The 27,663-nt window shown below is 56.8% G+C and overlaps 1 protein-coding gene across 8 annotated transcripts in view; it reads left to right on the top strand.

Moving 5' to 3' along the window:
• Positions 1-27,269, top strand: part of KCNQ4 (potassium voltage-gated channel subfamily Q member 4) — a 53,083-nt gene extending 25,814 nt beyond the window's left edge. The window contains exons 1-14 of one of the 8 annotated variants that reach the window (XM_082687109.1): positions 584-604; positions 4,044-4,134; positions 4,811-4,937; positions 5,166-5,341; positions 5,871-5,996; positions 6,406-6,516; positions 6,682-6,777; positions 9,669-9,757; positions 11,348-11,509; positions 18,277-18,497; positions 19,490-19,589; positions 22,100-22,231; positions 24,396-24,525; positions 25,102-27,269. In XM_082687109.1, coding sequence (XP_082543235.1) covers positions 4,820-4,937; positions 5,166-5,341; positions 5,871-5,996; positions 6,406-6,516; positions 6,682-6,777; positions 9,669-9,757; positions 11,348-11,509; positions 18,277-18,497; positions 19,490-19,589; positions 22,100-22,231; positions 24,396-24,525; positions 25,102-25,314 — 1,674 coding nt within the window. In that variant the 5' untranslated portion in view covers positions 584-604; positions 4,044-4,134; positions 4,811-4,819 and the 3' untranslated portion in view covers positions 25,315-27,269. Of the gene's footprint in view, positions 1-332; positions 605-2,171; positions 2,648-2,678; positions 3,059-4,043; positions 4,135-4,810; positions 4,938-5,165; positions 5,342-5,870; positions 5,997-6,405; positions 6,517-6,681; positions 6,778-9,668; positions 9,758-11,347; positions 11,510-18,276; positions 18,498-19,489; positions 19,590-22,099; positions 22,232-24,395; positions 24,526-25,101 lie in introns of those variants that run through there. The other 7 variants (XM_082687103.1, XM_082687102.1, XM_082687108.1 and 4 more) reach the window with 7 other exon arrangements.
• Positions 27,270-27,663: the final 394 nt, after the last annotated feature.

A 27,663-nucleotide genomic window follows, 5' to 3' on the forward strand; every position in this document is an offset into this window, starting at 1 on the left:
CTGGGGGCTTTGCTGACATGGTGTTTTAATGTTTGTTTCATGTGAAATTTCTGCTCTTCGTTTATATAGTCTATTAAGAAAATGGGACGCCTGGGTGGCTCAGTTGGTTGAGCAGCTGCCTTTGGCTCAGGTCATGATCCCAGCGTCCTGGGATCGAGTCCCACATCGGGCTCCTTGCTCAGTGGGGAGCCTGCTTCTCCCTCTGCCTCTGTCTGCCATTCTGTCTGCCTGTGCTCTCTCTCTCCCTCTCTCTCTGATAAATAAATAAAATCAAAGAAGAAAAATAAAATAAAATAAAATAAAAAAGTAAAGCAGAGCAAGGAAAGAGAGTGGGGATGGGGCCGCTGTTTTGGAGAGGGGGTGGTTGGGGAAAGCCTCTCCAAGGAAGTGATGTTTGAACAGAGACCTAGTTGCGTAAGAGAGCAGTAAACAGGTAGAGGAAGCAGCAAAGCCAGTGCAAAGCCTGGAGGTGGACATGAGTTTGGTGTCCCAGGAAGGCCATGGAGCTCAGGATGGTTGGAGCACAGTAATGGAGAGAAGGGTTGCAGGCTTGCGAGGGGACGTGGGGACCAGAGCTTACAGGGCCTTCTTGCACACGCGGAGTGTAAGTTTTGCTCTCCAAATAGGAGGGGAAGTCAGGGGAGAGTTTTGAGGAGAGTGAGGATTTCCAGCTTTGCATTGTAGGAAGATCACCCCGGCTGCTATGAAGAGAGTGGGTCGCGGTTGGGCCACAGCAGAGGTGGGAGGCCAGGCGGAGGCGAGATGGTGGCGGTTTAGTCAGGGTGGTGAGCTGTGGAGTGTCCAGGGATTTATCCCGAAGGTAGAGCCAACAGGAATTGCTAAAGGACCAGAGCAGTGAGTGAGCAAAAGGAAGAACCCAAGGCACTCTTAGATAGTCGGCTTGAGCCCCTGGCTGGCAGGCGGTGTCATTCGTGGAGGTGGGGAGATGGGAGGGGAATGAGATCCGAGGGCAAGTCGAGTTTGGTTTTGAACATGTTCGGTTTGAGAGGCCACCAGACAGCTGAGAAAGAGACGCTGAGTGGACAGATGGACGTGTGAGCTGGACTCCCGGGGGAGAGGCTGCCACACTCCGACACCTGCGAAATGGCAAAGGCTATTGTGGTAAAGAGGCGGGGACAGGATTAAAGGTGGCTCTGTCTCTGTATGTTTAAGGAAATGCATTCTAAAATTCCTGTTAGTTTGTTACCACCCCTGTTTATTTACTTTTAAAGACTTTATTTCTGTATTTGAGAAAAGAGTGCGTGGGGGAGGAGAGGGGCAGAGGGAGAGGGAGAAGGAGAGAATCTCAAGCGGGCTCCACACCCAGCTCCATCCCTGGACCCTGAGGGTATGACCTGAGCTGGAACCAAGAGTTAGGAACTTTTTTTTTTTTTTTTAAAGATTTTATTTATTTATTTGACAGACAGAGATCACAAGTAGGCAGAGAGAGAGAGAGAGGAGGAAGCAGGCTCCCCGCTGAGCAGAGAGCCCGATGTGGGGCTCGATCCCAGGACCCTGGGATCATGACCTGAGCCGAAGGCAGAGGCTTTAACCCACTGAGCCACCCAGGCGCCCCAAGAGTTAGGAACTTAACCCACTGAACCACTCAGGTGCCCCTACCCCAGTTTATCCTTAAAAAAATATGAGGAAGTACAGATAAGGAAAAAAAAAACAAAAAAACCAAAACCAAAACCAAATCACTCTTAATTCTGCCACCAGAGACAAGTCCTGCTGACCTTGGTATGAATATTAAAAAATGTCTATATTTAAGGGGCGCCTGGGTGGCTCAGTTAAGTGTCTGCCTTTAGTTGAAATCATGATTCCGGGGTCCTGGGATCAAGTCCCACATTGGGCTCACTGCTCAGCAGGGAGTCTGAGTGTGCTTCTCTCTCTGCCTCTGTGCTCTCTCTCTCTCTCTCTCTCAAATAAATAAATAAGATCTAAAAAAAAATCTGTATTTTAAAAATAAGGATCCCATTGTCCTTCAGATTTAAAAATCTGCTTTTTTCATTTAACCCATTGTGATGTGTCCATTTTATAGATGTGTAACTAACTATTGACATGGAAAGAACAGTGTTGAGAAAAATAAATTTCTGGAAGCCCCAGCAGGAAGCCCTTAGTGTGGCCCACTAACCTGAGGACGTGAGGTCAGCTGAGCAGTGGGATGGAAGGATTTCCTTCCATCTGGGCTGGGGTGAGGGTCCATCAAGATTTGGCGGCAGCTCTTCCCAGGGGAGGGGCTGGATGAAGACCACCTCAGCGGGGAGGCCTCAGTTCCTGAGCCTCAGGGTCAGGGGCAGTCCCCCTCCCTGGCGGATGTGGCTGCTGCATTTTTCTGTGGTTAATTATTGAACGTGAGGAGTTGGAGCTCTCCCCCTGCTCTCCCTGTGCCTTCTGTCTTTGCTGACTCAGCTCTTGCCTGGAACTGGCCAAGGAGGCCTCCTCCTCACTCATTCATTCAAAACCCTTTACCGGCATCAGCATCGGCTACCTACCTCCTCTTCCCAGGGGCATGTGCTGGCTTGTAGCGCTAAGCCTGCCCTCCAAGCAGCCTGGGAGCCGCTGTGCAAGGAGGGGTGGAAGTCCTTCCCATGTCTGTCCTCTCATCGGCTCCCACTGGACAGATGTGCACGTGGGCTCAGAGGAGGTAGGTGACTGTACAGGCTGGGCCAGGATTGGAACCCAAGCCTCTCTGACCCTGAGCCTGTGCCCCTGCCGCCGTGAAACGGGAGCACCAAGTAAGCCACGTGGACAGGGACTTGGGCCACATACATGCAGGCAAGCCCTGGGAAGGGGCGTTCTGCAGAGGGAACAGGGGTGTGGGGGTCCTGCCCACAGGCAGAGGGTGAGCACAGTCTCCGCAGGCCCCGAAGCGGGTGTTTTGGGCAGAATGCCGTGTCAGCAGTCCCAGGTGGGGCGACTCTGGGAACATCTGGGGAAGGCTGTGGGTCAGCTCACAAGGGATGTGTTTCCAGAGCAACTCATTCCCTCCGGAGTGTCTTCCAAAGGGCACGTGCGGTCGGGCACTTCCGTCTCTCACAGAGGAGCGCTTCCGCAAGTACGACTCGGTTTCTTTCTCTGCATCTGCAGCCGGTGCCCCTCAGCCTGGCCTGCCTTGCGCATTCATACTCTGTCCAAGGCTGCCAGCCTCTCTCATCATGCCCTTTTCCCCTCTTCCCAGCCCCCCGGGGGCTGTAACCTCATCTCTGTCCTGGACATACTGAGAGACCTTGGGTGAGTCCCTTACCCTCTCTGGGCCTCGGTTTCCTTATGTGTGCAGCTGGGCTTGAAGGAAGTGTTGGATGAGCTGGGTTATGAAGTTCTCCCCATTTCTAAACATCTCCTTCTGGACTTCCCTCTGCCCTCAGGGGAGCCGCAGGCCCTGAGGCCTGATTCCCCTCATCATACCCCATCCCCCTCTGCATCCTTCCCCTCTTCCCTGTCCTCCCGAGTCCCCTTTCCTTTCAGAGTTGTCTCCTTCTTTAATTCCTTAAGAGCCCACGAAGGCAGAAGCAGTTGTCCCCTTTCTGCAAATGAAGCGATGTTCCAGCCACCTTGGCGTTCATGGGAAGCAGGGACCCCTCCCTCGCCCGCTGACCTTCCCTGGCCCCTCAGCTGACCTCTGGGCTACTTTTCTTCAGGCAGTCTTCAAACTGAGCCAGGGCCTGGGGCCACCCCTTGTGAGTGGCTGAGCCCACGGGCGCCTCCTGACCATGGGACCCTGAGCCAGTCTCTTTCCACCACCAGCCCGGACAGATCGGTCACCCACCACTGAGCGGCCCCTTCTCTGAGCGGCAGCCAGCAGCAAGGGCAACTGAGAGGGTGGTCGGTGTCTGTGAGCTCTGTAGCCCACAGCCTAGGAAATTCTCCCGCTGGCATCTGGCACAGAACCACAACTCCAGGGAGCTCTGACTCTGATTCTGCTTTCCAGCTAATTCTTCCCAAATCATACTTTTCGCCTCCCGCGACTCCGCAGCCCCTTCCCCAACCCTTGACTGTCCTGTCCGTGCAGCAGTCTAACCCTCTCCCTGCTGCTGTTGCAGATTTTTGCTGGTCTTCAGCTGCCTGGTGCTGTCCGTGCTGTCCACTATTCAGGAGCACCAGGAACTTGCCAACGAATGTCTCCTCATCTTGGTGAGTGCCAGAGGCCAGGTTAGAGCGAGGCTGTGTAAGGCAGCCCCTTGGGGCTCAGGGTGTGGGGGGGAGAGAGGCTTCTCATACTGTGGCTCACAGAGTGCCTTGCCTGTGGCGCTGTGCTGTCTTCCCTGAGCTGGTGGCTTCCCCTTTCTGGACTTCATGTCCTGCTTTCCAGCCAATGTTGAGGGACCTACTGCCACTAGGCCAGGGCTGCTGTTGGGCCCTGAGCAGAGGTGAGTAAGTCCCACTCCTTCTCAGGACCCAAACTGCTAACTCAACTCTTGGTGTGATTTCCCCCTCTCCTAACCCTAAACAGAAGCACCTTGGAAGTGGACAGCTGACACAGAGTCACCCCTTAGGTCACCCAGTCAGGGTTACTGAGTTACAGAGTCTGGGATAGCTGGGAGGAGGAGGGCGGGCGAAGAGAAGAAAATCCCACACAGCTGGTGCACAGGAAGTGCAAGACAGGCTTGGGCTGAAAGCCTGAGGAAGGGGCCATGTGCTTTCTGGAATTCTCCTCAGGTCCAGCCAGGTGTAGGAACGTCCAGGAGGGGTGGTGTGAGGATATCCTGGCCCCCCTCACCCAAGGGCTCTGGGCTGGGGCCAGTACTGTGGGACCTGGGCCCTTGCTCCTAGGGAGAGGGGACCAGCACTCAGGTCCCTGGTCCCACAGGAATTCGTGATGATCGTGGTGTTTGGCCTGGAGTACATCATCCGCGTCTGGTCCGCGGGATGCTGCTGCCGCTACCGAGGATGGCAGGGCCGCTTCCGCTTTGCCAGAAAACCCTTCTGTGTCATCGGTGACAAGACCTGCTCCCCCACCCCCACGTGCTTGACCTCTGACCCCAAACCCTAGGGTTGACAACCTGACCCAGACCCTGGCTGCTGGCAGATTCCACGGACCCTCCCGATCACCGCCAACACCCCCACCCCGGCCCCAGAGTTCCCCACCCCCACTTGGGAGCCTGACCCCGGGGTGGCTTGGCTCCCCGGCAGGGCTGTGACCTCCCCCTCTCCCGCCCCTGCAGACTTCATCGTGTTTGTGGCCTCGGTGGCTGTCATCGCTGCGGGCACGCAGGGCAACATCTTCGCCACGTCCGCTCTGCGAAGCATGCGCTTCCTGCAGATCCTGCGCATGGTCCGCATGGACCGCCGAGGCGGCACCTGGAAGCTGCTGGGCTCCGTGGTCTACGCGCACAGCAAGGTGTGCAGCGGGAGAGGGGCAGGGCAGGGAGGCTGGGGACCTGGTAGGGGCCCCCTTTCACAGGACGCATCTCTGAGGCCACTCCTGGGCTGGGTCCGGGATCAGGGCTTGAGGGACCCACTTGGAAGCTTCTGGGTTTGGGGGTCAGGGCACACAACAGAGTGGGGAGCTAGGGCGGGGTGTGTGTGGGGGGGTTGGAGCATTGGGGGTGCGGTGGGTCTGGGGACTGAGGTCTGAATGTGGAATCTGGAAGGTCAAGGGGAGGAGTTTTGGGGAGGGCTTCGCCCCATTTGGGAAGCCGGGAAGGCTGAGGACGGTCTCCTAGAAGGGAGGAGCTGGGAAAGGAAAGCGGGCAGAGCCACACTCTGAGAGGTGGGGAACCTTTGTCCCCCATTCCAGAACACCCCTCTCAGGTCATTGTGGGAACCTCCCACCTGCCCACCTCTGCTAGGTGGCCACAGGGTGACTCACTTTCCCAGGCCCCTCCCCCTCAGCCCTCCTAACGTTGCCACCTTTGCTGCCCTCGCAGGAGCTGATCACCGCCTGGTACATCGGGTTCCTGGTGCTCATCTTCGCCTCCTTCCTGGTCTATCTGGCCGAGAAGGACGCCAACTCCGACTTCTCCTCCTACGCCGACTCGCTCTGGTGGGGGACGGTGCGTGTGGGTCTGTGCAAGGGCTGCCCTTCTTCCCGAGACCCTCCCCTGTGTGACCACTGTCACTCTGACTCAGGATTGAGCGAGCCTCTCAGCTAGGGCCGGGACCCCCTGTGACCAGCCCCTGTGTTAGCCTCCAACCTGCCCCAGGAGATCTGCTTGTGGTCCATCTAGTTCCCTATACCAAGCCCCTGCAACCTTCACCCTGACCAGCACAGGGCAGGGAAGGGAACTAGATGGACCACAAGCAGAGAAGGGAACAGTTTATCTATGCCCCTAACGAGCCCCTGTGGATGACCGTAAGGAACCTCCTCATGATCAGGCTTCCTCCTTCCCGTGCCCCAACAAGCTCTTGTGGGTGGCTCCTGAGACCAGCCCTGAGGAGTCTATAAACTCTTCATGTTCCCAGATCACACTGACGACCATTGGCTATGGTGACAAGACACCGCACACATGGCTGGGCAGGGTCCTGGCTGCCGGCTTCGCCTTACTAGGCATCTCCTTCTTTGCCTTGCCTGCTGTGAGTCCCCCTGCACTTAGGATCTCCCAGCCTGGGGGAGAGGGATCTGGGGGCAGAGCCTGCTGCATGGATGGGGCGGGGAGAGCTCAGAGGGGCTGGGATGGAGAACTTCTCCTTGGTTTGTCCCCCTCTGCCCCCTTCTCCCAACCATGCCTCTTCCCCTAGGGCATCCTGGGCTCTGGCTTTGCCCTGAAGGTGCAAGAGCAGCACCGTCAGAAGCACTTTGAGAAGAGGAGGATGCCTGCAGCCAACCTCATCCAGGTACGAGATGCCTGGGAAGCCCCTGGAATGAACTGGTGTGTCATCTCCTCTCTGCTGACCCAGGTGTCCCAGTTTCACAATTGTGACTCCACTTTGAAGCTCTGAGAGCAGATGTGACTTCTCTGGGGTCACATGCCAAGTCAGGGCTACAGATGCTAAGTGGGACTGTCAGAAGCATCCCTTGTGCCACATGCCCAGTTCAGGCCTCATCAGAACTGCTCCCACTGTCCTGCTCCAGCCCCAGCTCAACGTGGCCGGCAGTGGAGTGGGGCCTGGGGCCTCTTGTCCTGCCAGCCAAAGGCTGTGCACTCATCAGTAAGCCTGCACTGCTCCCAACACCAATGCATTCCCCACTCATACAAATCAAGGTGGTAACTATAAACTGAGACAAACACCTTGAAAGAAAGAATAGTTCCCTGAAGAACATTTAATGGGGTGCTGGTCTGATCTGACCTTGCGAGGGAACTCTGGGATGATGACCCTGAGAAACTGATACATCAGTTGAGAGCTGGAAGACTGGTAGGAGTCAACTGGGTGAAGAGGTGAAGGTGGGTGGGGGAGCATTCAAAGTAAGGGAATAGTATGTGCAAAGGCCCTGTGGCAGAAGGGAGCTTGGTGTATTTGGTGAACTGGAAGGCAGCTAGTGAGACTGGAACAGAAAGCTCAAAGTGTATATAGTGGAAAGGGTTGGGTCAGTGGGCGAGGCCTAGACCTGAGAGCCACACAGAGGAGTTTAACACTTTTCCCAAGAGCAGTGAGGAACCACTGACAGGTATGAAGTAGGTGGAATGGATGACATGATCAGATTTGTGTTTTGAAAAGAGCTGAATGGATTGGAGAGTGCTCCCAGTGTGTGTGGGAGATGTTATGAGGCTCTGGAAACCGTCTGGGCAAGGTGGGGTGCTGGACTGGCATCAGCAACAGTTGAGATGGGAAGAAGTGGGCAGAGAAATGGGAGAAATCCGTGGCATCAGGAGTGAGGGAGAGGGTGAGGGAGGTGCATGGCGGGTGACTTCCCAGGTCTCTGGCTTGCCCAACTGCATGATTGATGGCCCTCCCCACTGGAGGGAGACCAGATTTGGGACATGAGGAATGTGAGTTCAGCGGGAGCACAGAGAACGTGCTTGGCCTCAGCCTCTGAGCGGCAGTGGTGAGGAGGCAGCTGCACATACGGGTCTGCAGCTAAGAGGAGGGGACTGTGTGGGAGCCATTGCACCTGGACAGCCATGAAGCCCAGGGCACGGATGAGCTCGCCCAGTATGGAGAGCAAAGACGGAGGAGGGAAGATGGTCCAGGACTGAGCTTTTAGGAACCTCAGCATTCAGTGACGGGGCACTCTGAGCTGAGCCAGTCAAAGAGACAGAGGAGCGCATAGAAGGGTGGGAAGAAAACCAGAAAACCAGGCATGTGTGGTCTCAGTTTCCCCCACGGCTCTGAGACCTTTTGATAGGGCATGGGGTGGGAGGGAGGCAGGGCTCCAATTTGGGGGGCCTCTGTGACTCAGCCCTGGCTTCTCTCTAGTCACAGTGTGTGTGAGAGCAGCCTCTAGGGGAAGTAGTTCAGGGAACACTGGCATATCCCACCTTGGCCTGCTCCCAGCATGCCCCCCCCTCTCACACCCTGATCCACGTCTGACTCAGCCCCCCTCCCCTTATCTCTCCTCCCCAGGCTGGAATCTCCTCCCCATCCCTGCTATCTCCAGCCACTAGCCCAGCCTTTCCTTCTCAGCGTCCCTTGAGGCACAATGGCCATCGTCCCCTGGGAGCTGGCCTTCCAAGGGGGCATTGTAGGGCCAGGCGGCTGGCACTGTCCATGCCATGAGACAGCTGGTATTGTGGTGCCCATAATTAATGAGACAGCTCTGGCAGCTGCTCCCCAGCTCAAGCCAGGGGACTAGGCAAGCAGGAAGTAAAAATATTCCTGTCCTAGGAGGGTGCCTGGCCAGTGAGGTCAGCAGTGGGTCATCCTTAAGGACAAGAGGAACCCAAAGAAGGGGGGCCTCCAGGGTTCAGTTAGGCTTTGTCCGTGCCTCCCTGACCTCCCTAATCACTGCACTCAGAGTCCCTCCTTGGTTCGTCTTCTTACCTGGAGGGAGAGGGACAGTCCTTCCTCTGGTCCACCCCTCATCTCTCCTGCTGCAGAGGAAATCCTGCAAGATGCCGGATTTCCCCGGATGCTGAGGGGTTGGCTGCTGATGCTCTTCTCTGCCCTCTTCAACCCTGTGGGCAGTGACAGGCAACTGGGAATGATGAGGTGGGTTTATTCATAGTGGAAAGAATGCACTCAGTGAAGTATCTATTCCCCATACCTTTGCAGAGCTCCTACCACGCACCAAAGGGCACAGTGGTGACCAAGACACAGCTTAGAGTCTAGCGGCAGAGAAGGACACTGCTCAGACACACGATGAGTAGCTCCTTCCTAGCTGTGGCACTGCAGATGACAGGAGTGTTGAACAGGGGAGCCCAGTATATGGCGCTTTCTGTGGGCCAGGCACCGTGCTTGGCACTTAACAGACATTTGCCCTTTGCACCATCACATCAGGCTGGTAGGTAAGTAGCACTGTACCCAGTTCACAGATGAGGCCAGAGGGGCTCTGCAGCTTTATTGCATGTGTCCCCGCTAATAAAGGACAAAGCTGGGACCGGAAGCCACACCTGCCTGATGACAGAGCCCGGCTCTTACCTTAGACCCCTGGCTCCGGCGCCGACCCGCTTGCTACCTTGAGGAAGTCCTTTCTCTCGAGGCCTCTCTTTCTGTCTGGCCCTGCCTGCGGCGATGGAATTGGAACTGGCCTCTGACTCCGGGTCTCCTGCCGCTGACCCAAGGACTGGTTCCTCTGAGGGCAGAGAGCCTTCGCTGATGCCTTGTCCCCACCTTCCCTCATGCGACAGGCTGCGTGGCGTTTGTACTCCACCGACACGAGCCGGGCCTACCTGACGGCCACCTGGTACTACTATGACAGTATCCTCCCATCCTTCAGGTAGGCCCTGCTGCGGGGGGACATGGGTGGGGGGCAGTCCCCTGGAGGACAAGTGGCTGGGACTTGGCCCTGGAGGGTGGGAGATGGGGGACATCTCAGCAAATCCCGTGTAATGCACAGCCCAGAGCGTCTTCTCCCCCACGTCCGCTCTGCCCCAGGAAGGTCGTGGATGCTGGTGCGGGGTGGAGCCCTGCCTTCCCCCCCACCAGCTGCACCCCGGGCTCTGGAGCGCTGGCAGTCTGCATGCTAGCCCGCGGTGCCACCCTGTAGGGTGGCTGTCAGCTCGTCTCCCCTCTTTCTGAGCCGAGGGTCGCGTTAGCCCCTGCCGGCCTGGCAAACTGTGGCTCGGGAGAGAACACACGGTACGGGCAAGAATGTACACGCCAGAGTGGGGGCAGGGGCCCAGCCCAGCACCCTGGAGTGTGAATAGGCCCCTACTTTTCTGGGCCTTAGGGCCCAGAAGCGGGTTCATCCCTCTCACTCAGGTCTGGGTCAGGGTCCTCCTGGGGGTGGCTGCATGCGGAAGTTAACTAATAACCATCTCCAAGGTCCATGTGGTCAGGTGCCTGGCCAGGCCCTTGGGCAGGGATGAAGACCGCAGAGCATGGCTGGGAACCACGGGCAGGCAGGGAACCAAGCCCGAGGCGGGGCTGGGCCGGGCTGCTGTGCTCAGAGCTTCCGTGGGGGCCTTTTCCCTGGTTAGATCTCCAAGAGCAGTTGTGTGATCCTGCTCTCCCTTCCACCTAGCTCCCCCTCCCGGGTCCCTCCCAAAAGCCCCCACCTCAGAGATAGGCGTGGTGTTTGGTTTGGAAGGAGCCTCCCTTTCCGGTGGCGTGGGGGTAGCTCTAAGGACTCAAGGCCAGGTGTTGGGGACTGGGGTAGGGGCTGGTGCATGTGAGGGGGAGGGAAGATTGGGGGTCATATTGGATCCTCTGGTAAGAGGGACAGAGCTTGGTTTAGAGATTCTAGGCCCATGGGCCTTCAGCTCCTTGGAGCTCAGCTTCCTTGTGCATATAGTGGGAGACAGAGGGGAGATAGAGTCCTTTGGTTACGGAAACAGGAAGTGGCCTGGAGAGTAAGAAGCTGAGCCCCAAGTCTAGTCTCCCAAGAACCCAGTGGCAGGAGTGGGTGCTAGAACAGTGGGAAGCTGACCTAGATACCCTATCAAATCTCTCTCCTGCGCCTTGGTTTCCCCCCTAAAATCCAGTCAAGTCTGGAGGGGGAGGATTTCAGGGTGGCTGCTGGCCCCCAGGGAGGGACAGCTCCATGTCTAGGCACTCCACTTGATGAGCAGAGAGTAGGTTAAATTCAAGCTCCCACTTGCCGCCTTCTGAGGATGCCCTCAACTTGTGTCCAACCTGCACAACTGTACTCAGCAGTCCTGAGGATTTCCCAGGAACTGAGTGCAGAAAGAGAGGGAGGAAGGTTAGTCTCCCCCACGCCCCACCCTGCTGGTTCTTGGCTTCGGGTGTCTGCTGAGCACCTCTAGAGGCAGAGCCTGGCAGGATCTGAACACCAGAGCTCCATGCCCACCAGGTGAGCAGGCGGTGCCAGGGCCCTGCCTGCTGCTGATGGCGCCCTCTCCTGCAGAGAGCTGGCCCTCTTGTTTGAGCACGTGCAACGGGCCCGCAACGGGGGCCTACGGCCCCTGGAGGTGCGGCGGGCGCCAGTACCTGATGGAGCGCCCTCCCGTTACCCGCCCGTTGCCACCTGCCACCGGCCGGGCAGCGCCTCCTTCTGCCCTGGGGAAAGGTAGGGGCCCCCTGGGGCCACCACCTCCTCTTGCTTCTCCTTCTCCTCTTCCATTCTTTGTCTCACCCTCTCTCAGACCTGCGTGCCGCCACCATGTGGGTGTCTGGGCCTGTTCTGTGGACTCCCAGGCGTTGTCATGAGGCCTGGGCAGTTGTCATTGGATGGCCTGAGAGGTACAGACTGAGAGCCTTCCTGGAGAGGCCAGGCTGGAATCACCTGCTTGCCACCTGGGGCGCTAAGGGTCTGAGCGGGGGAGATATCCGCACCGTCCCTTCCCGCACCTCCTCCACTCATTCCATTTGTCCTCTTTCTTTCTCTGTTTCCACATCCCCTCACTCTCCCATCCCTGCACCCCCATCCCTCCCGGGCAGCTGGAGAGAGGAGGAGGCCGCTGGCCACAGGTGCTTACGGCTCAGGTAATCGTGGGCACCATTCTGGGGCGTGAGGGCCGGGAACCCCCTCCCCCAGCATGTTCCTCTAGAAGGGGCTCGCCACTGAACTTGCCTCCTGGGAATGAGACGCCAGCTGGAGAGAGCTCTGTGACTAAGAACCGCTGTAGGACCTACATAAACTCAGCCAATGACTAATGCTCTTGTCTTGTGTAATCCTTGTCCACAGCTTGGCTAATCCCAGAGGGTCCTCTTGGGATTCTCCCACAATGCCTTTCTTCCTTACTGAGGGACATTTTGCTGCTCCTAACAGTCTTTTTCCCCTTGACTTGTCTCTCCTGGAGCTCTTGCATCTTGAAAGAAGAAGAAAGAACAATGGTTACCCCCACATAAATGTTCAAAGTAGTGGAATTTCAGGCATTTTTGGAGAAGGGAAGCTCACTGACTCACAGTATGGGAAGAGGGCTGTTTCTATAAAGGTATAGCTTTGAGGTCAAGGACTCAGTTCCCCCTCATTCCTCCCTTGCCCCCTCTCCATCTCTTTGTTTTTCTCATCTTCACACATCATCCCTGAGCAGCCAGGTAGACATCTGGGCCTTAAGCCTCAGGTGCAATTCCGAGCCCTGGGCCCAGAACAGGGGAGGGGAGGAGAGGCCAGCCACGCTGCAGTGGGAAGGAGGCAGTGTGGTGAAAGCTGGCCTCTGACACCTGAGGCTGGGTGTCCTTGAGAAAGTTACGGAGTCCCTCTGGGCCTCTGGGTCCTAGGCAGAATATCAGCAGTATTTAGGCTGATCAGGGGCTCTGGGTTCTCCAGGCTGCAAAGGCCTGGGGAATGGAGTGGAGGGGGGTGCTGTGGTGAGGGGTTGGTGCAGAGGATGCTGGGAACAGCATTTCTTCCCTGTGCTTGGTGAGGGCATCCCCAGCCAGGAACTGAACAGAAGCAGGGAGACAGGGTGGTCCCTCCAGGTGAGGGGCTGAAGGGGGAAGCATGATTGGCCAGGCCAGGCTGGGAACTTCCTGGAAGAGAGTCCATGGTATGGCCCCGGGGTTGGATTCTCTGTCCCTGCCTGCAGGCCCTTCAGTGTTACACCCCCCTCCCTCCAAAAATCCTCCCTCACCCCCAGCCACAGCTTTTATTTGAGCAACCTTGCCCAGGGCCTGGGCCCATGCTCTCTGGAGATTCCAGTCTGCTCTGGTCTCACCTGGCCTGGATAGGAAGGTACTGAAAAACGAGACAAACCTGGAGCCCAGCCCATTTCCTATCCATAACTGCTCCGGGGCAGTGGGTCCCCAAAGCCTAGGACCAGATGACTGCCAAGGGCTTGGCATTCACTAACCCCCACCCTTGTGTCCGTCTGCCCTGCAGTGTCTGTGTGGCCGGGGCTCATGGTGATGGTGGTGAAGTGTCCCTTCTTCCCAGGCACCCCAGGAGTTGGAGCTGTGACTTCTAGGACATTAGTTACCAGGCTCAGGCCAAATGGCCATATCCTTACTCTCGGCTCTCTGGGTCCTATGGGGTGGGGGCTCCGAACAGGACTCCCCCCGCAAATCCACACCCACGAACACATACACACTTCCCCTGGTTGGCTACACCCTTAGTGGTGCGTGCGGATGGACCCAGGCTGAGCGCGCTCCCGGGACTACGAGCAGCAGGACTTCCTGGGGGATGGCATTGCCAAGGCCAGCACTGCCCCTCTTTGGGGTTATTCCATGAGGCACTAAGATGATGTTTCTCAAGGCTTGGTCCACTGACTTCGTGCATCAGCATCTGCGGGGTGTTCGTTCCAAAATGCAGATACCTGGACCTCTCCCCAAGCCCACAGAATGAGACTCTCTGGAGGAGAGGCACAGAACTCTGCATCTTTAACGTGCTGCCCTGAAGATCCTAATGCAAATCTTGAGAAGGTCTGACTTCTGGGGATGTGGGCTGGAGGGTGATTTGGGTAGGGGTTCTTCTCTCCCAGCAGCCGCAGGAAGCCAGCCCCATCCTGGCAGCTCCCCACGCTCTGCCCGCCTGCCCCCTTCCCACTAACCTCTGTTTGTGTCTTGTTCTCAACTTCCAGCCAGATGTTTAGTAATAAACGGAGTTTCTTTCGGATCCACGCCAGCTGGAGACCGAGGTACCCCCTCGCCTGCTCCTCCTGTCCCCACTCCTCCTTGCCCCACCCAGTTTGGGGGCTGGAGAGGGGGACAGGATAGGCCAAGGACAAGGTGCATGTGCCTGCCGCCTGCCGTCTGCCTTGGGGCCCTGACGAGCCTCATACCTTCCTGGGGATGCCCCTGCCAGGTCGGGAGGCATGGGCCTGGTGCCTGCTCTGCCAGGAGGGACATCTGTAGGAGACTCGGGATGAGTTCTGGCTCTGCCGCTGACCTGCTGTGTGATCTGGGTCACGATGCTTCCCTTCTCTGGACCTCATTTTCCCATCTGTGGAATGGGCAGATTGAACTAGAGGCTCTCTGAGGGTCCTTCCCACTCTGACTTTTGCCCAGCCTTGGGCTTAGCTTCCTGACTTCCCACTGCCCCCTCCTCCTCCAACCAGGGACCTAGCCGATGCCTGAAGGAGCTGAAGAAGGTACTGAAGGTACCTTCTTTCGCTAACTGTAGAGCCCAGCTCAGATAGCTGCATCGCCACCACGTTCCAGGCCCAGTGCTAGGGACACTGGGATGAATGAAAAAGATGGCGCCTGGTGACTTGCCAAGAGCGAGTGCTGTTCAGTGTGATGACTGCAGTGAAGGGGGGAGGCAGAGGGGTTATGGAGCCAGGGTCAGGCCCTTCACCGAGAAGAGGCCCGAAAAGGAGTGGACATGAGGAAGGGCATCCCAGGCCAAGGAAGCAGCATGCATCACGGTGCATCATGGTGAGGAGGCAAGAGAGGGCACAGCCACGGGAAAGGAGCAGGCAGCCCAGCATGGGCAGATCAGAGAGTGTGGGGTCAAGAGTGAAGTTGGGGGCAGAGCTGGGGTTCCCGAAGAACCCCAAAGCCTCATATGAGTGCCAGCCTCTAGGCCCTGCCTGGCAGTCTGGGCTCCTTGAGTCTTGGGTTGCCCAAAAATGCTTTTAGAGCCTTGTGGGTTGAGGGGCCCATAAGTACATGGGTGACAGAGCTCTTAGAGGCTCATCCAAGAGGCAGTGCTTCTTAGGAGCTAGTGTTCTGGAAACAACCTGGCCACTGTTTGCTAGCCACCCTAAGCGCCAGGGTCCTCCATTTCCTCAGATGTAACACATGGATGGTAATGGCGTCTGCTTAGCTCAAAAGGTGCCTGGCTCATAGGGGGTGCTGTGTAAATGGTCGGCCTTGTTCAGTGCGGTATGCTGAACAGTCAAGGTCTTATTTTTAAAAATAGCTTGGAAACCTGGGCTGAAGGAAATGGGGACACACCTGAAGGGTTAAGCCAAGAGTCTCTGGGTTAGACCTGCCCCTTTGCAAGATGATTTGAGCTGTGTGGGCTTGATGGGCAGGAAGGGCAAGGCAGGGGCAGAAGGGCCAGTGATGAGACTGCATCCACAGTCCTGAAGAGAGGGGCTGTACACAGCATCGGAAGGGGTAGGCTGCCTCGTCTCCCCATGCACTTGGCCTTTGGTAGCGGATGGAATCCTTAAAGTCATTTCTTGTGGATGTGAGCACAGGGCTTGACCGAGTAGGGCAGTTAGAGGGCAGCTTGTGTCCAGAGCTTACCCTCTGTCACAGAGTAGCCTCAGCTAAGCCTAGCCCATCTGTGTCCCAGGCACGAACAATCCCTTATACCCGTTTCTCAGTCTCAGCCCCAAGCAAGTCCGGTTTTGGAGAACTCTTCGTTGGTTGGGATGGGGGGGGGGCTGTCACATGCATTATTTAGCATCGTTTAGCAGCTTCCCTGGCCTTGGCCCACCCTCCAATGTAACAACCAAAAATGTTTCCAGACATTGCCACAAGCTCCCTAATGAGCAAAACTGCTGTGCATGGAGAACCACTACCCTAGACGCTGATCGCTAGTTCAGGAGAAAGAACAGTGTCTAAAGTCAGAAAAAGCTGGGTGCTGATCCTTGCTGGATCCAGAGTGGCTCTGGGACTTTGGGCAGGTCACTTTCCCTCCTTCCCAGGCTGCAAACTAGGGATGGTAAATGTGGAGTCCACCCCACAAAGCGGCCGAGAGAGAGCTGCAAGGGCCAAGGCTGGTCAGATAGGACCGTGCGTGTGCTGCAGAGCCCGGGACGGGAAGGAGCTCTTCCGACGTCCACTGCGTGCCCGGTTTCTTTCCATTTTGTTTGAGCTTTTAGGCTCCAGAGAGGCTGACGTGAACCATTTCCTGGGCCTTGCCCAAGGAGCTAGAATCCAGGGTCACTCCTGGGAAAACAGTGCCTTTTCACATTGAAGAGGAGCCCAGGGCCTCTGGCTGGCTGGAAAGTTACAGAACCCCACAAACCAGGCTGGAAGCTCCTTCAACCATCACAGAATCAGAGCTGGAAAGGGACCTTTCAAGGCCTCTAGTGCAAGCCTCCAGACCCCTTCTTCCCTAAGTCCTGCTGAGAGCAAGCTTAGTCTTGCTTACACACTTCTCATGACAAGAAGGTCACCCCCTTCCCCCAGAATGTCTTTGGAGTGATGTGCTGGGCGCAGAGATCCGGAGGGCCAGGCCCTTGTCTATGTGTCAGGGCCTTCTCCACCCCGCTCTTGCTCTCCCCCTTGGAGGAATGGAGGACAGAGAGAGGGGTTGCACGGGCCGGGCGGGTGGGGGGTGCTTGCCAGCATGAGTAGAGCCCGAAGGAATGGCTCTGCAGAGGAAAGTTTGGGAGAGCCAACCTCAAACTTTGGTTGGAATCTCTGGGATGTGTTGAGGGGATCCTGGGCCAGCAAACAGCATGCTGGATTGTGGGGCTGCCTAGTCCTTTCCTTCTGATATCCTCAGGGCCCCAATCCATGACCTATATCCTCTCCCTTCTAGAAGGGCAGAGGCCCCTACTTCTAAGGATGGCCCTACATCCTGGCTGCCTTCCCGAAGGTGCCCCTGGTTTCGAGATCTTCCTCAGCACCTTGGCTCTGTACCCTGTACCCCATGCCCAGGGCATGGGGAACCCTAGCTCCCACCCAGTCCTGAAACCAGAATCTGTCCTCTGGTCAACTCTTGACCTGAAAGTCCCTGACAATAGGTGACACAGTCTCCTCCCCCAATCTGTGCCTCATCTCAGGCCTCCTCTAAGACTGGCTGGTGCTCTCCTGAGCCAGGACCCTTGGACATTTGGGGTGGAATGGTCCCAGCCTGTCTGTAAGCCACAGCAGGGAGGCAGTGGTGACACCCCAGGGCACGGGATGGGGGACATTTGCATAGGTCCTACTCAGTGAGAAGATGGTCCTTGAAACCCTTGGGCACAGAGTTACTCTACCAGGTATTGGCTAACTAGGGCCTGTCCTGGGGAACCTGGGGCCTCCCCAAGGGGTGTGAGAAAGGAAATCTGAGCACACCCACAGACACACACATGTGTGTTCCTGTGCACACAGACATGTGTAGGTGATGCCGAAATGGGGGTTTGTTAGACAGTGGGGTTTGAGGAGCTGGGAGGGTCAGGATCTGTCCAGGTAGGTTGAACTCAGGCAGGGGAGACCACAGAAGAACGGGTTAAGACGTTCACTGGGAGGGCGGGCACCAGACATGTCTGGGGCATATATGTGGGCCGAGCAGGTAGACCCACAAGGGCAAGGCCCTCTGCAGCGAGCATGTTGCACCCCCGGCGGCCCTGTTTATGCTGCAAAACTGGACCAGGTCCTAAAGACCGGGCCTGACTGACCAATGTGGGACCAAAGAGCTCCAGCAGGAAAGGAGGAAAATATACACTGAAACATCATATAGACACATTGGGACCTGGGTACCTGTCACATGTGTGCAGGCACACACACACACACACACACACACACACACACACCATCAACTCCGCACAGCCTGCCTCTGTGTACCTGGAGGCCATTCTCAGTGTGCGTGGCCAGGCGAGCCTCTCCATCCCTCGGCAGCCTGTATGTGCCCAAAGGGGTGGCCACTTCCACCCACCCACCTGAGCCAGGCCCAGCTCTCCCATCCTCCTGTCTGTCTCTGACTCCCTTCTTGGGTCTCTCTCGCTCCTTCCGCTCTGACATCTGTCTCTTGTGCACCCCTTATCTGTCTGTGCGATGAGGGGTGGGAGATGGGGGTAGGGAGGGAATCTGCTCAGACTGACCTGGCATCAGCTTCCCGTAGGGGTCAGGGTCCCCCTCGCCACACCCTTGTTCCATTCCAGGAAGTCTCCACTTGGTGGAGAATCAAAACCCAGTAGCTACCCCAAGTCCTAAGCCAGCTATGTCCCCACGCACACCTGTCCCCAGCTCCCACTGACTTGGCTCTCTCCCCCACCCGACGTGCCCTGCCAGCAGCCGGATGGGCATCAAGGACCGCATCCGCATGGGCAGCTCCCAGCGACGGACAGGCCCCTCCAAGCAGCACCTGGCCCCTCCGCCGATGCCCACCTCCCCAAGCAGCGAGCAGGTGGGCGAGGCCTCCAGCCCCACCAAGGTACAGAAGAGCTGGAGCTTCAATGATCGCACCCGCTTCCGGGCCTCCCTGAGACTCAAACCCCGCACCTCTGCTGAGGGTGAGCCCCTGGGGGCCTGGGGCCCAGGACCTACCTGTTGTGAAGTGGGGGATGTAGGGCAGGGACAGAGTCTGGGCTAGTGGTAGAAAGACGGGTCTAGTCCCAGCTCTATATCTGATGGACCACCTTGGGGACTCATCTCCTGGTCTGTGAAATGGGCATCACAACACCTGCTTTGCTGGGCTCCAGACTGTTCAAGAATCAAATGAGAATGCAGAGGGTGGCACTCGGTAGCGGGTAAGAGTGCAGGCTTTGGAGCCAGGTTGCTGGGGTTGAATCCTGGCTTTGCCATTTATTGGAAGGTTACAGAATCCCATAGCCCAGTCTTTGCGAGGTGTTGGCCTATGGGAGTCTGGGCATGGCTGGTGCCCAGGGCCTCCTCTTCCCTACCCCAGAAGCTGCCTGGTCTTCCACCCTCTCTTTCCTCAAGGACAGCATCCCCTCTCCGTGCAGTGCACCAGCCTGGGAGAAGCATTTCTCTCCCCCGGAGACAGAAGGATGTGCTCCCAGGGCCTTTCCCAGCATCAGAGTTGGGCATGGGAGCCAGCCCCTGGATCTTCCTTCCCTCTCGGCTGGAGGATAAGACCGTGTGTGTGATTATGTGCAGAGGCCTCAGGTCCCTTTTCTTGGAGGCTCACTGTCCTGGTGGGACCCGTGGGGCTTCCTCCAGGGCTGTGTACTTTGTGTAATTTGCTGCAGGCCAAATCAGATGCGCCCCAAAGATGCACTCCCACTTACCTGGCCACCAGGCAGATTCTTAGCCTGACTGGCCAGAGGGCAGATGGGTGTGCAGGAAACCAGGATTTTCCACCCTGGGTAAAGGCAGCCAGGGAGGCAGGAGCCTGGTCTACTGTGTGCCCCCAGGAAGGTTCTGGACCCTTTCTGAGCATCTGTCTCTGGATCGGTATCTCTAAGGGTGGTTCGGCAGGTGGGGGGGGGGAGTTGGGAGTGGCTCGTTCTGCTGCCACTACCTGGGCCCCCTGACTTTCCAGAGGGCCCCTCGGAAGAAGTGGCAGAAGAGAAAAGCTACCAGTGTGAGCTCACAGTGGATGACGTCATGCCCGCTGTGAAGACGGTCATCCGCTCCGTCAGGTGAGTCTGAGGCCTGAGGTGCCCCCCCCCAACAGTTCGTCTGCCACCCATTGCTGCTCCCCATCTGGGGCTGCCCTGCTGGCTAGGCCTGGCCTAGCTCCCAGGCAGGCCAGCTGCTGCCCGCCTGGCACCCTTGGCTGAGCTGGCTGGCGGGGACCCTGGAGTGTGGGTGGGGTGGGAGGTGGCATATGGCTCCCAGCAGGGTTTGCTCATCCTCTTCACGTCTGGAGGGCTGCCCACCACAGTCCCTCTCCTCCACCCGCAGTGTCCTCTCTGCATCTCTCCCCCGCTCCCCCCTAGCCGGGCGCCTGCCTCTCCCTGCGTCTGTCCTGTGTGCTCTTTCCCTCCAACTCTGTGTCTCGGTTTCATCCTCCTTTTGCTTCTGTGTCTCCAAGTTTCTCTCTCTCCTTGGGTGTCTTGACCTCAGCTTGTCTGTCTCCCTCAGGACTTCCTCTAGAGCGGGGCTTTTCAAACCACAGGTCACAACAGTTTGAAATCAACTTAGTGAAATCAATGTAGTGGGCCACGGTCAGCATTTAACAACAAGAAGAAGGAATAGAAAAGAAAATAGCAGAGCGCATTCCCTCATAGGAAGGGCAAATAATGTTGATGAAACCTACGTTTCAGTTGTATGTGTGTGTGTGTGTGTGTGTGTGTGTGTGTGTGTGTGTACTGGTCTCTGATATGAAATGTATTTTTTTTTTTTAAGATTTGTTTATTTGAGAGAGAGAGAGAGAGAAAGAGAGCGAGCACAAGCAGGGGGAGGGGCTGAGGGAGAGGGAGAGAGAGAATCCCAAGCAAACACTGAGTATGTGGAGTCCAAAGACTGCGGGGCTGGATCCCACGATCCATGAGATCATGACCTGAGCCAAAATCAAGAGTCGGGTGTTTAACGGACTGAGCCACCCAGGTGCCCCGTAAAATGTATTTCTTATGGTGGGTCTTGGTCAAATGAGTTTGCAAGTCCCATCCTGCTGGCTCTACTGGCTGTCTCCCTGCCTTGACAAGAGTGGGCCAGAGTCTCCTGAGCCCTTTGGCCATGGCTCTGGCCCCCAAGCTTATTGGCATGGATTCTTGGCCTAGACTCTGTCTCTGGCCTGCAGCTCTAGCTACAGAAACCTCGGGGTAACCCGAGGCCTTCCAGGCTCGCCTCCTCTCCTCTCTGTCTGATGCATCTACCCACAAGCCTCTTTGTTTTGTGTTCCTTGTAAGATCAGAGTCAGCTGGGCCGCTCTCTGCTCCCCAGAGAGTTTGAGGCCTCTCCCCACCCCCTTTTTACACATGTTGTCTCTCTCCTCCAAGCGACCAGCTTCTGGAACACATCGCCTGAGCCGCCACATGGCCCAGGTCAGGTCTCCTTGGCCGCCCCATGGACCCTTTACCCCCAGCATGCCCCAGACCTGCTCTTCCTCCCCTGTTCCCACTTCAGCCTGTGGCACCACCACCCACCCCATTGCCTAAGCCATGGGAATTATTCTGGACCCAGACTCAGAACCCTGGAAGTCCCTTTTAGTCCTGAATTGCTCCCAGCTGCCCACTCCCAGATCAGGCCCTGCCCCTGGGTCTGGTTTTCCTGCCCAAGACTCTGGCCTCTGAGCATTGCCCATGCAGGCAGGCAGAGTCATCATGCTAATGCAGAGGAAACCCTTCCCCACCACCCCTGCCGCCCACTAACTAATCTCTGTCAGAGATTCGGGGCTCTTCCGAGTGCCTCCTCCGCCTGCCCACCAGTGGCCTTTCCAAGGTCAATCTCTTTCTCTTCTTATATGCCGCCCTACCTCCCCTAGCGGCTCAATCCCTCGACTGCACATTCTGGCCCGGCAACTTGGAACGGAATCTCACTCTCATGCCTCCATGTCTGTCTGTGTCCAGAAAGCCTCTTTTCATCCCTGCCCCCCTTGCCTTTGGGACTGGAATGTACCACTCTCCAGACTTGCCCTCTGACCTCCCCAGCTGAGAGCCCCTTTCTCATCATCCCAGACCACTGTCTCCATTCCTTGACATGGCCCTCGTCACCCCATAATTGTGTGTCCTGTCTCCCACGCCAGAACAGGGCTCCTGAGATCAGGGATTGGGTCTCATGCCTCTTTGGGTGCCCAGGTCTAGCACAGTGGCGCTAACAAGCATTTATGCAGTGAATGCAAAAATGCAAAAAAAGACAGGATCAAGCTGTCTTGATCACCAGGGTTCACAGAGGCCTGCCCTGTGTCCCATCTAGCAGGGAGAAACCAGGCCCAGCCCCAGGCCTCCCAGGCTAATGCTACTGCAGATAAAACCACATTTTAAAAACAACAACAACAACAAAACAAAAACAAAGAGACATCAAAGGGGTTGGGAACGGAACATGGTGGGAACATGGTGGGAACATGGTGGGAGGCTGGGAGACCCAGCAGAGGCTGTTTCCAGTGACCCAAGCAGAAGGTGCCCTAATGCTGAGCAAAAGGTTAGCAAAGGGATGGGAAGCGGGCTGGAAAAGAAACTCTTCCCGCTGAGACCCCCTCTCCCGACAGGATCCTGAAATTCCTGGTGGCCAAAAGGAAATTCAAGGAGACGCTGCGACCATACGACGTGAAGGACGTCATCGAGCAGTATTCGGCGGGGCACCTGGATATGCTGGGCCGGATCAAGAGCCTGCAGGCTCGGTGGGTGCGCTCGCAGTGAGACCGTGGCCCTCGCTGCAAAGCAAGGACTGCGAGCTGCGTGGCCTCCCAGCCCCACTCCCGCCCGCGCCCGAACAGAGCCGCGGGCGCCCCCTAGAGGCCTCCGTGGGAGCTGGAGTTTCTGGCCTGGGCAAGGCTTCTGGCTTGCTGCAAGCCACTGAGGACTGACCCCGCACCTGTCTTGAGCGAGAAGGACCCAGCCTCACGTCCTCTGTGCGATCCCTACCAACCTGCACTCCTCGGGGGAATGTCTTTAGATGGCTGTTTCCTGGTCCTGAAATAATAGGAGGAGTAAAATAATTGGGAGATTATTAAAATTATTGGGAGGTCTCCCATCTCCCAGGGGGATAGGCAAATTGTCCTCAATGCTGCCCCCCTCTTGCCTGTGGAACCCTCCCGTACCTCTTCTCTCCACCCAGCATGTAAGAAGAATTCTTGCACCAAGACCGTAATCACCTACACCTTGCCCTTCTCCTGTAGCCAGCATTCTCACTGCCATTCATTCACTTGATCTCTTAATAATCATGGGGCTTTTGTTACTTGCCAGACAGTGGGGCTCTGGTGGAAAGCAAGAGTCCTGGCCCTCATGGCGCTTTTATTCTAGTGGAAGAGAACAGATGATAAATAAATGAAACTAGACCGTGTCAGATGGTGATCAAGCCTAAGGAGAAACATAAGGGTTAAAGTATTGGGGTTTGTGATTTTAAATAGGTAAGAAAGTGACATTTGAGGGAAAAAAATGAAAGGTGGGGCAACAGCTCTGTGACTGTTTAAGAAAAGAGTTTTCAGAGGCAACAGCAAGAGCAAAGGCTTAGGCAGGTGTCCTAGGGTGTTGTTTAAGGAGCACCAAGGAGCCCAGTGTGTCTGTTGTGGCCTAAGAGCAGTAGGCAAGGTCAGAAGATGAATGGCCCTTGGGCTGTATAAGGCCCCGTGGGCCACAGGACACATGCTGGCATTCACCTAGGGGGAGCTGCAAGCCTTGGAGAGGCTGGAGCAAAGGACGGACAAGATCTGAGCGTATTTTTAAAGGAGCACCCAAGGTGTTGTGTGAGGATGACCTATACGGAAGCGAGGGTAGAAGCAGGGCGACCAGACAGGAGACTGCATCAGATGTGCAGGCAAGAGATGATGGGGACTTGGACCAAGGGGGCAGCAGTGGAGGGGGTGGGAGAAGTATGCAGACTCCAGATAGATTTTAAAGGTAAAGCTGGTAGGGTTTTCTGATGGGGTATAAGAGAAGAAAAGAGAGTTAAGGCTGAAGCCAAGGGTTATGGCTCGAGCAACAGGAAACAACAGGAAAATGTTGCCATTTGTTGACACAGAGAAGCCAACAAAGGCAGCAGGTTTGGCTCAGGTGAGCTGGGAGGTGTTGGGTTATGAAGCCAATCGGACATCCACGGGAGTGTTGTTGGGGCATTTAGACTGTGCAGTGTGGACTTCAGAGGAGAGCTGTCAGCTGGAAATACAGATTTGTGTCAACAGGGCACAGAGGAATTGCAAATCTGGAACTGAAGACATCACCTTGTGAGAGTGCAGAGAGAAACGAGGTCCTAGGAGTGAGCCTTGGGTCCTGCAGTGTTTCGTGGAGGTAAAGGAGAACCAGCAAAGTAGAGGGAGAAGGAGAGGTCCGTGACGTAGGAGGAGAACTGGGAGAAGGTGGTGTTTGCGACCCCACATGAAGGATATGTGGGAAAAGGGTGACCAGATGGTCCCCCTGGTGCCGAGGGCTGGAGTGCTGCTAAAAGGTCAAGTATAATGAGGCCTGAGAGTTGACCATGGAATTTAGCAATACAGAGGTCATTTGGGATCTTGACAACAGTAGTTCTGGTGAGATGGTGGGAATGAAAGCCTGACTGGTGTAGGTTTAAGAGAGAAAGGGAGGAGAGAAATGGGACAGCGGGCCGAGATAATGCTTTCAAGAATCACGCTGTAAAGGAGAGCAGAAAGATAAGGTTGGACCAGCTCCAGTCTTGTCCACCTTATAACTTACATTCCCGTTTGGGTCTCTTTTTTCCCAGTCCACCGTTTCACATCTGTCCTCCTACCCTGCAGGCTGCATCTCCCCGTTTAGTAGGCAACCTAGAGTTCTTTAGGGAGGGACGGTTGGCGTGTGTCTGAGCCCTTTGACGGTTACTTTCTTCCACAGGGTGGACCAGATTGTGGGGCGGGGGCCCGGGGACCGGAAGACCCGAGAGAAGGGAGACAAGGGGCCCTCTGACACGGAGGCGGTGGATGAGATCAGTATGATGGGACGCGTGGTCAAGGTGGAGAAGCAGGTGAGAATGGGGTGGAGTTTCGCTTGTATGATGGAGCTGGTCGTCGACCAAGAAGCTCCCGGAAGGCCACGGGGACCAGCACAAGGGGAGGGTGCACTTCTCGGAGCCGCAGCCCAGGCCACCAGCCTGGGAGGCCTCAGAAGGGTTCACGCGTCCCCGGCCCCACGGGTCCCCGCCCCACAGATAGCCCCGCCTCCCAGGAAGCCCGCCCATTTCTGCTAGACGACCCCGATAAACCCACCCTCTCCTGACAAGCCCCGTCTCCAGGTGGCTGTGGTCTCAGATAAGCCCGTCTAAATTTCTTGTACTGCCATGTAACCCCGCCTCAGTTGTCTGACTGTAGCTCCCGGACTATTCCAATCAATCACAACTAGATTTCCCTCCGGGAATGAACCCCCAGCTTCCCACCTTCGTCCCGCCCTCCGGCCAACTCCGCCTTTTCTGTCGCCCCTCCCATGGGAGGAGCCGCGTCTCCCAGAAGCGTCCCTCCCCGGCCAAGCCCCGCCTCCTGACTGCACCCCTCCCCAAGCCCCGCCCCAGCCCCAAGCCCCGCCCCCAGCCGCACCTTGTCCCCAGGTGCAGTCCATCGAACACAAGCTGGACCTGCTGTTGGGCTTCTACTCGCGCTGCCTGCGCTCGGGCACTTCGGCCAGCCTGGGCACCGTGCAAGTGCCGCTCTTCGACCCCGACATCACCTCCGACTACCATAGTCCTGTGGACCACGAGGACATCTCCATCTCCGCACAGACGCTCAGCATCTCCCGCTCGGTCAGCACCAACATGGACTGAGGGGCTTCTCAGGGGCGGGGCAGCACACGGCCAGCCCCTGGGCCTGGCGGTCGGACCCGCCCTCTGAGGCCTCCGGACTCCTCTCTTACTTGAACTTGCTCCCTTGCGGGGAGAGAGGCCACACGCAGTATTGAGCTGCCTGGGTGGGTGAGATATTCGCCATGGGGGTGCCAGCGACCCGCCCCATCTCAGGAGCGTGAGATTCCAGGCCACACGGAGGGCAGCAGCAGCGGCTGCCCCGCGGCTTCTGGGCCCCCCAGTGCCCTGCCCGTTTCATCAAGCCTTGACATGGCCTGCCTGGCAGGGGCACTGACCCGGGAGTGGGAGTGGGGCGCTGGGGTCCTGGGCCCTGACCCAGCTTCCAGCTATGCAAGGTGAGGTCTCTGGCCCGCCCTTTGGACAGAGCAGGGAAACCCTCCCGCCAAGTCCCCGCCCCACTCTGGGGTGGGCCCAAGGTGCCCCTAGGTACCCACAAGCATAGGACCCTGCCACCAGGCAGCTGGACACATATATGCAAACTATGTTAAATATGCAATTTGGGGGACCCCTATGGGGTCCTTCTGCCCCTCCCTCATTGGGAGATGGGCCCCCAGCAATAGCTGGTCTCAGGCTGCTTGGCCATGCGCCCCATCCCTTTCTTTGGCTTATCACCCGCTCCTCACCCAGCATGGGGCCTGTTTCTCCCTTGCCTCCCCTACCCATTGGCAGGTATCCCCTCCCAGGGGCTCCTTCTTCCTGCTGGATGTCCACTCCCCTCCTTGGCCCTCCAGACACCTTACAGCACAAGTTTCTATATTTGCCTCCAAATCTCCCACGGACAGTGCTCCCATGGTCACACAAAGTTTCCCCCAACATGCAGAAAGCCTCTCACGCGCACAGACACACACAGTCTCACACACACCTGGAGATGTGTGCACACAGCCGGTCAGCCTTCCTTAGGGTTCTGCAGCTGATGCTGATGGACTGGCCCTGCAGGGTGACGTCCACTAAGAGGAAGCCTGCCACTCAATCTGAGTAGGACAGGGAGCTCTGAAGTGGCCCCTGGCCTCTCTAGGCCTTACCTCCGAGTTTCACCTGCTCCCCTTTCTCAAGAACCTCTACTTCTCACTGGTCCAGGAGCCTACACTGCTGCTTCTGCTGCCCAACAAGGACCCTCCCTGGCATCTCTACAGCACAACTCAGGCCTAAGCCCCTGGGGCTTGGACAGCACTGGAAAAACCCCAGGCCCTTCCCCAGGATGGTTACCAGGCTTGCTTCCACTAGACCTACCCCTTTCCTAGTACTCTCACTCCCGGAGAGAATAATAATGTATCTAGCTGCTCCAATCTGTTGGGCCCCAGCTGTGCACCTGGCACCCACACGCACTGTGTCCCCTCCTTCTGCACCTCACTCTTCATTTCAGTTGGCAGCCCCCCATTCTGGCATACGCCCCCCAATGCCAGGCCCCCAGCACCTCTTTGGTATCCCGGCCCCTCTATCCCTCTATTGTGAAGCCAATGCAGGGAGCAGGAGGGGGATGGGTAGCAGACTGATGGTGACCCTCCGTGGGGCACCAGGGAACGAGGAGGGGCTCCAACCCAGCAGCCTGCATCTCATGACTGGGGACCCGCATGCACCAGCGCCAGGGCTGGGGCTGGATCTCGTGCAGCCCCATGGTGCCCAGCCTCTGCCCCAATGTCTCCTCTGCATGTGACTGTCATGCCCTGGATGGAGCCTGTCCTGGCTCTCCTCACCTGCACTGCACTGTCCCCAGAGAGCCACCCTCTAACCCCTCAGAGACAGAGCTGTGGAGAGGGTCAGAAGAATGGGATTACCCTATGACCAAAGGAGATTTGGGATGAAGCCCTCCCCCCTTCCACAATCAAGGTCCCCCCACCAACCCAGTTCTCGGATATGCAAGTACCTCACTTTGTTAACTTATTAACTTATTGGTTTCATTAAAGTTTTCAGTAGGAGGTGGTTGCTTTTGGCTGTTCAGTGGCGGTGGGGTGGGGTACGTGGTCTGGGGGTGGGGATGAAGAAATTCGGATTAGTCAGCCCTCTTTGGTCCTGAACAACAAAAACCTAACCAAGTATAGCTTAAGGAAAGAAAAACAAGGAAGGAAGGAAAAGAAAAAAGAAGAGAAGAGGAGAGAAGAAGAGAAAAAAGAAAAAAGAAAAGAAAATGGAACTTGTTAGCCCGGATAACTAAACTGTCGGGGAGGGTAGAATGGTTTCCGGCACAGCTAGAGCTAGGTACGTAACATGTCAGGGATCTGCCTTCTGTCTCAGCCTCCCTCTCACGCAGGCTGAACTCTCATGGTGACCCCTGGCGCTTACACATTTACTTTTTCTTGGCTTAGGGCCCCA

Source organism: Mustela nivalis, assembly GCF_964662115.1.
Source record: "Mustela nivalis genome assembly, chromosome: 10".
NCBI lineage: Eukaryota > Metazoa > Chordata > Mammalia > Carnivora > Mustelidae > Mustela > Mustela nivalis.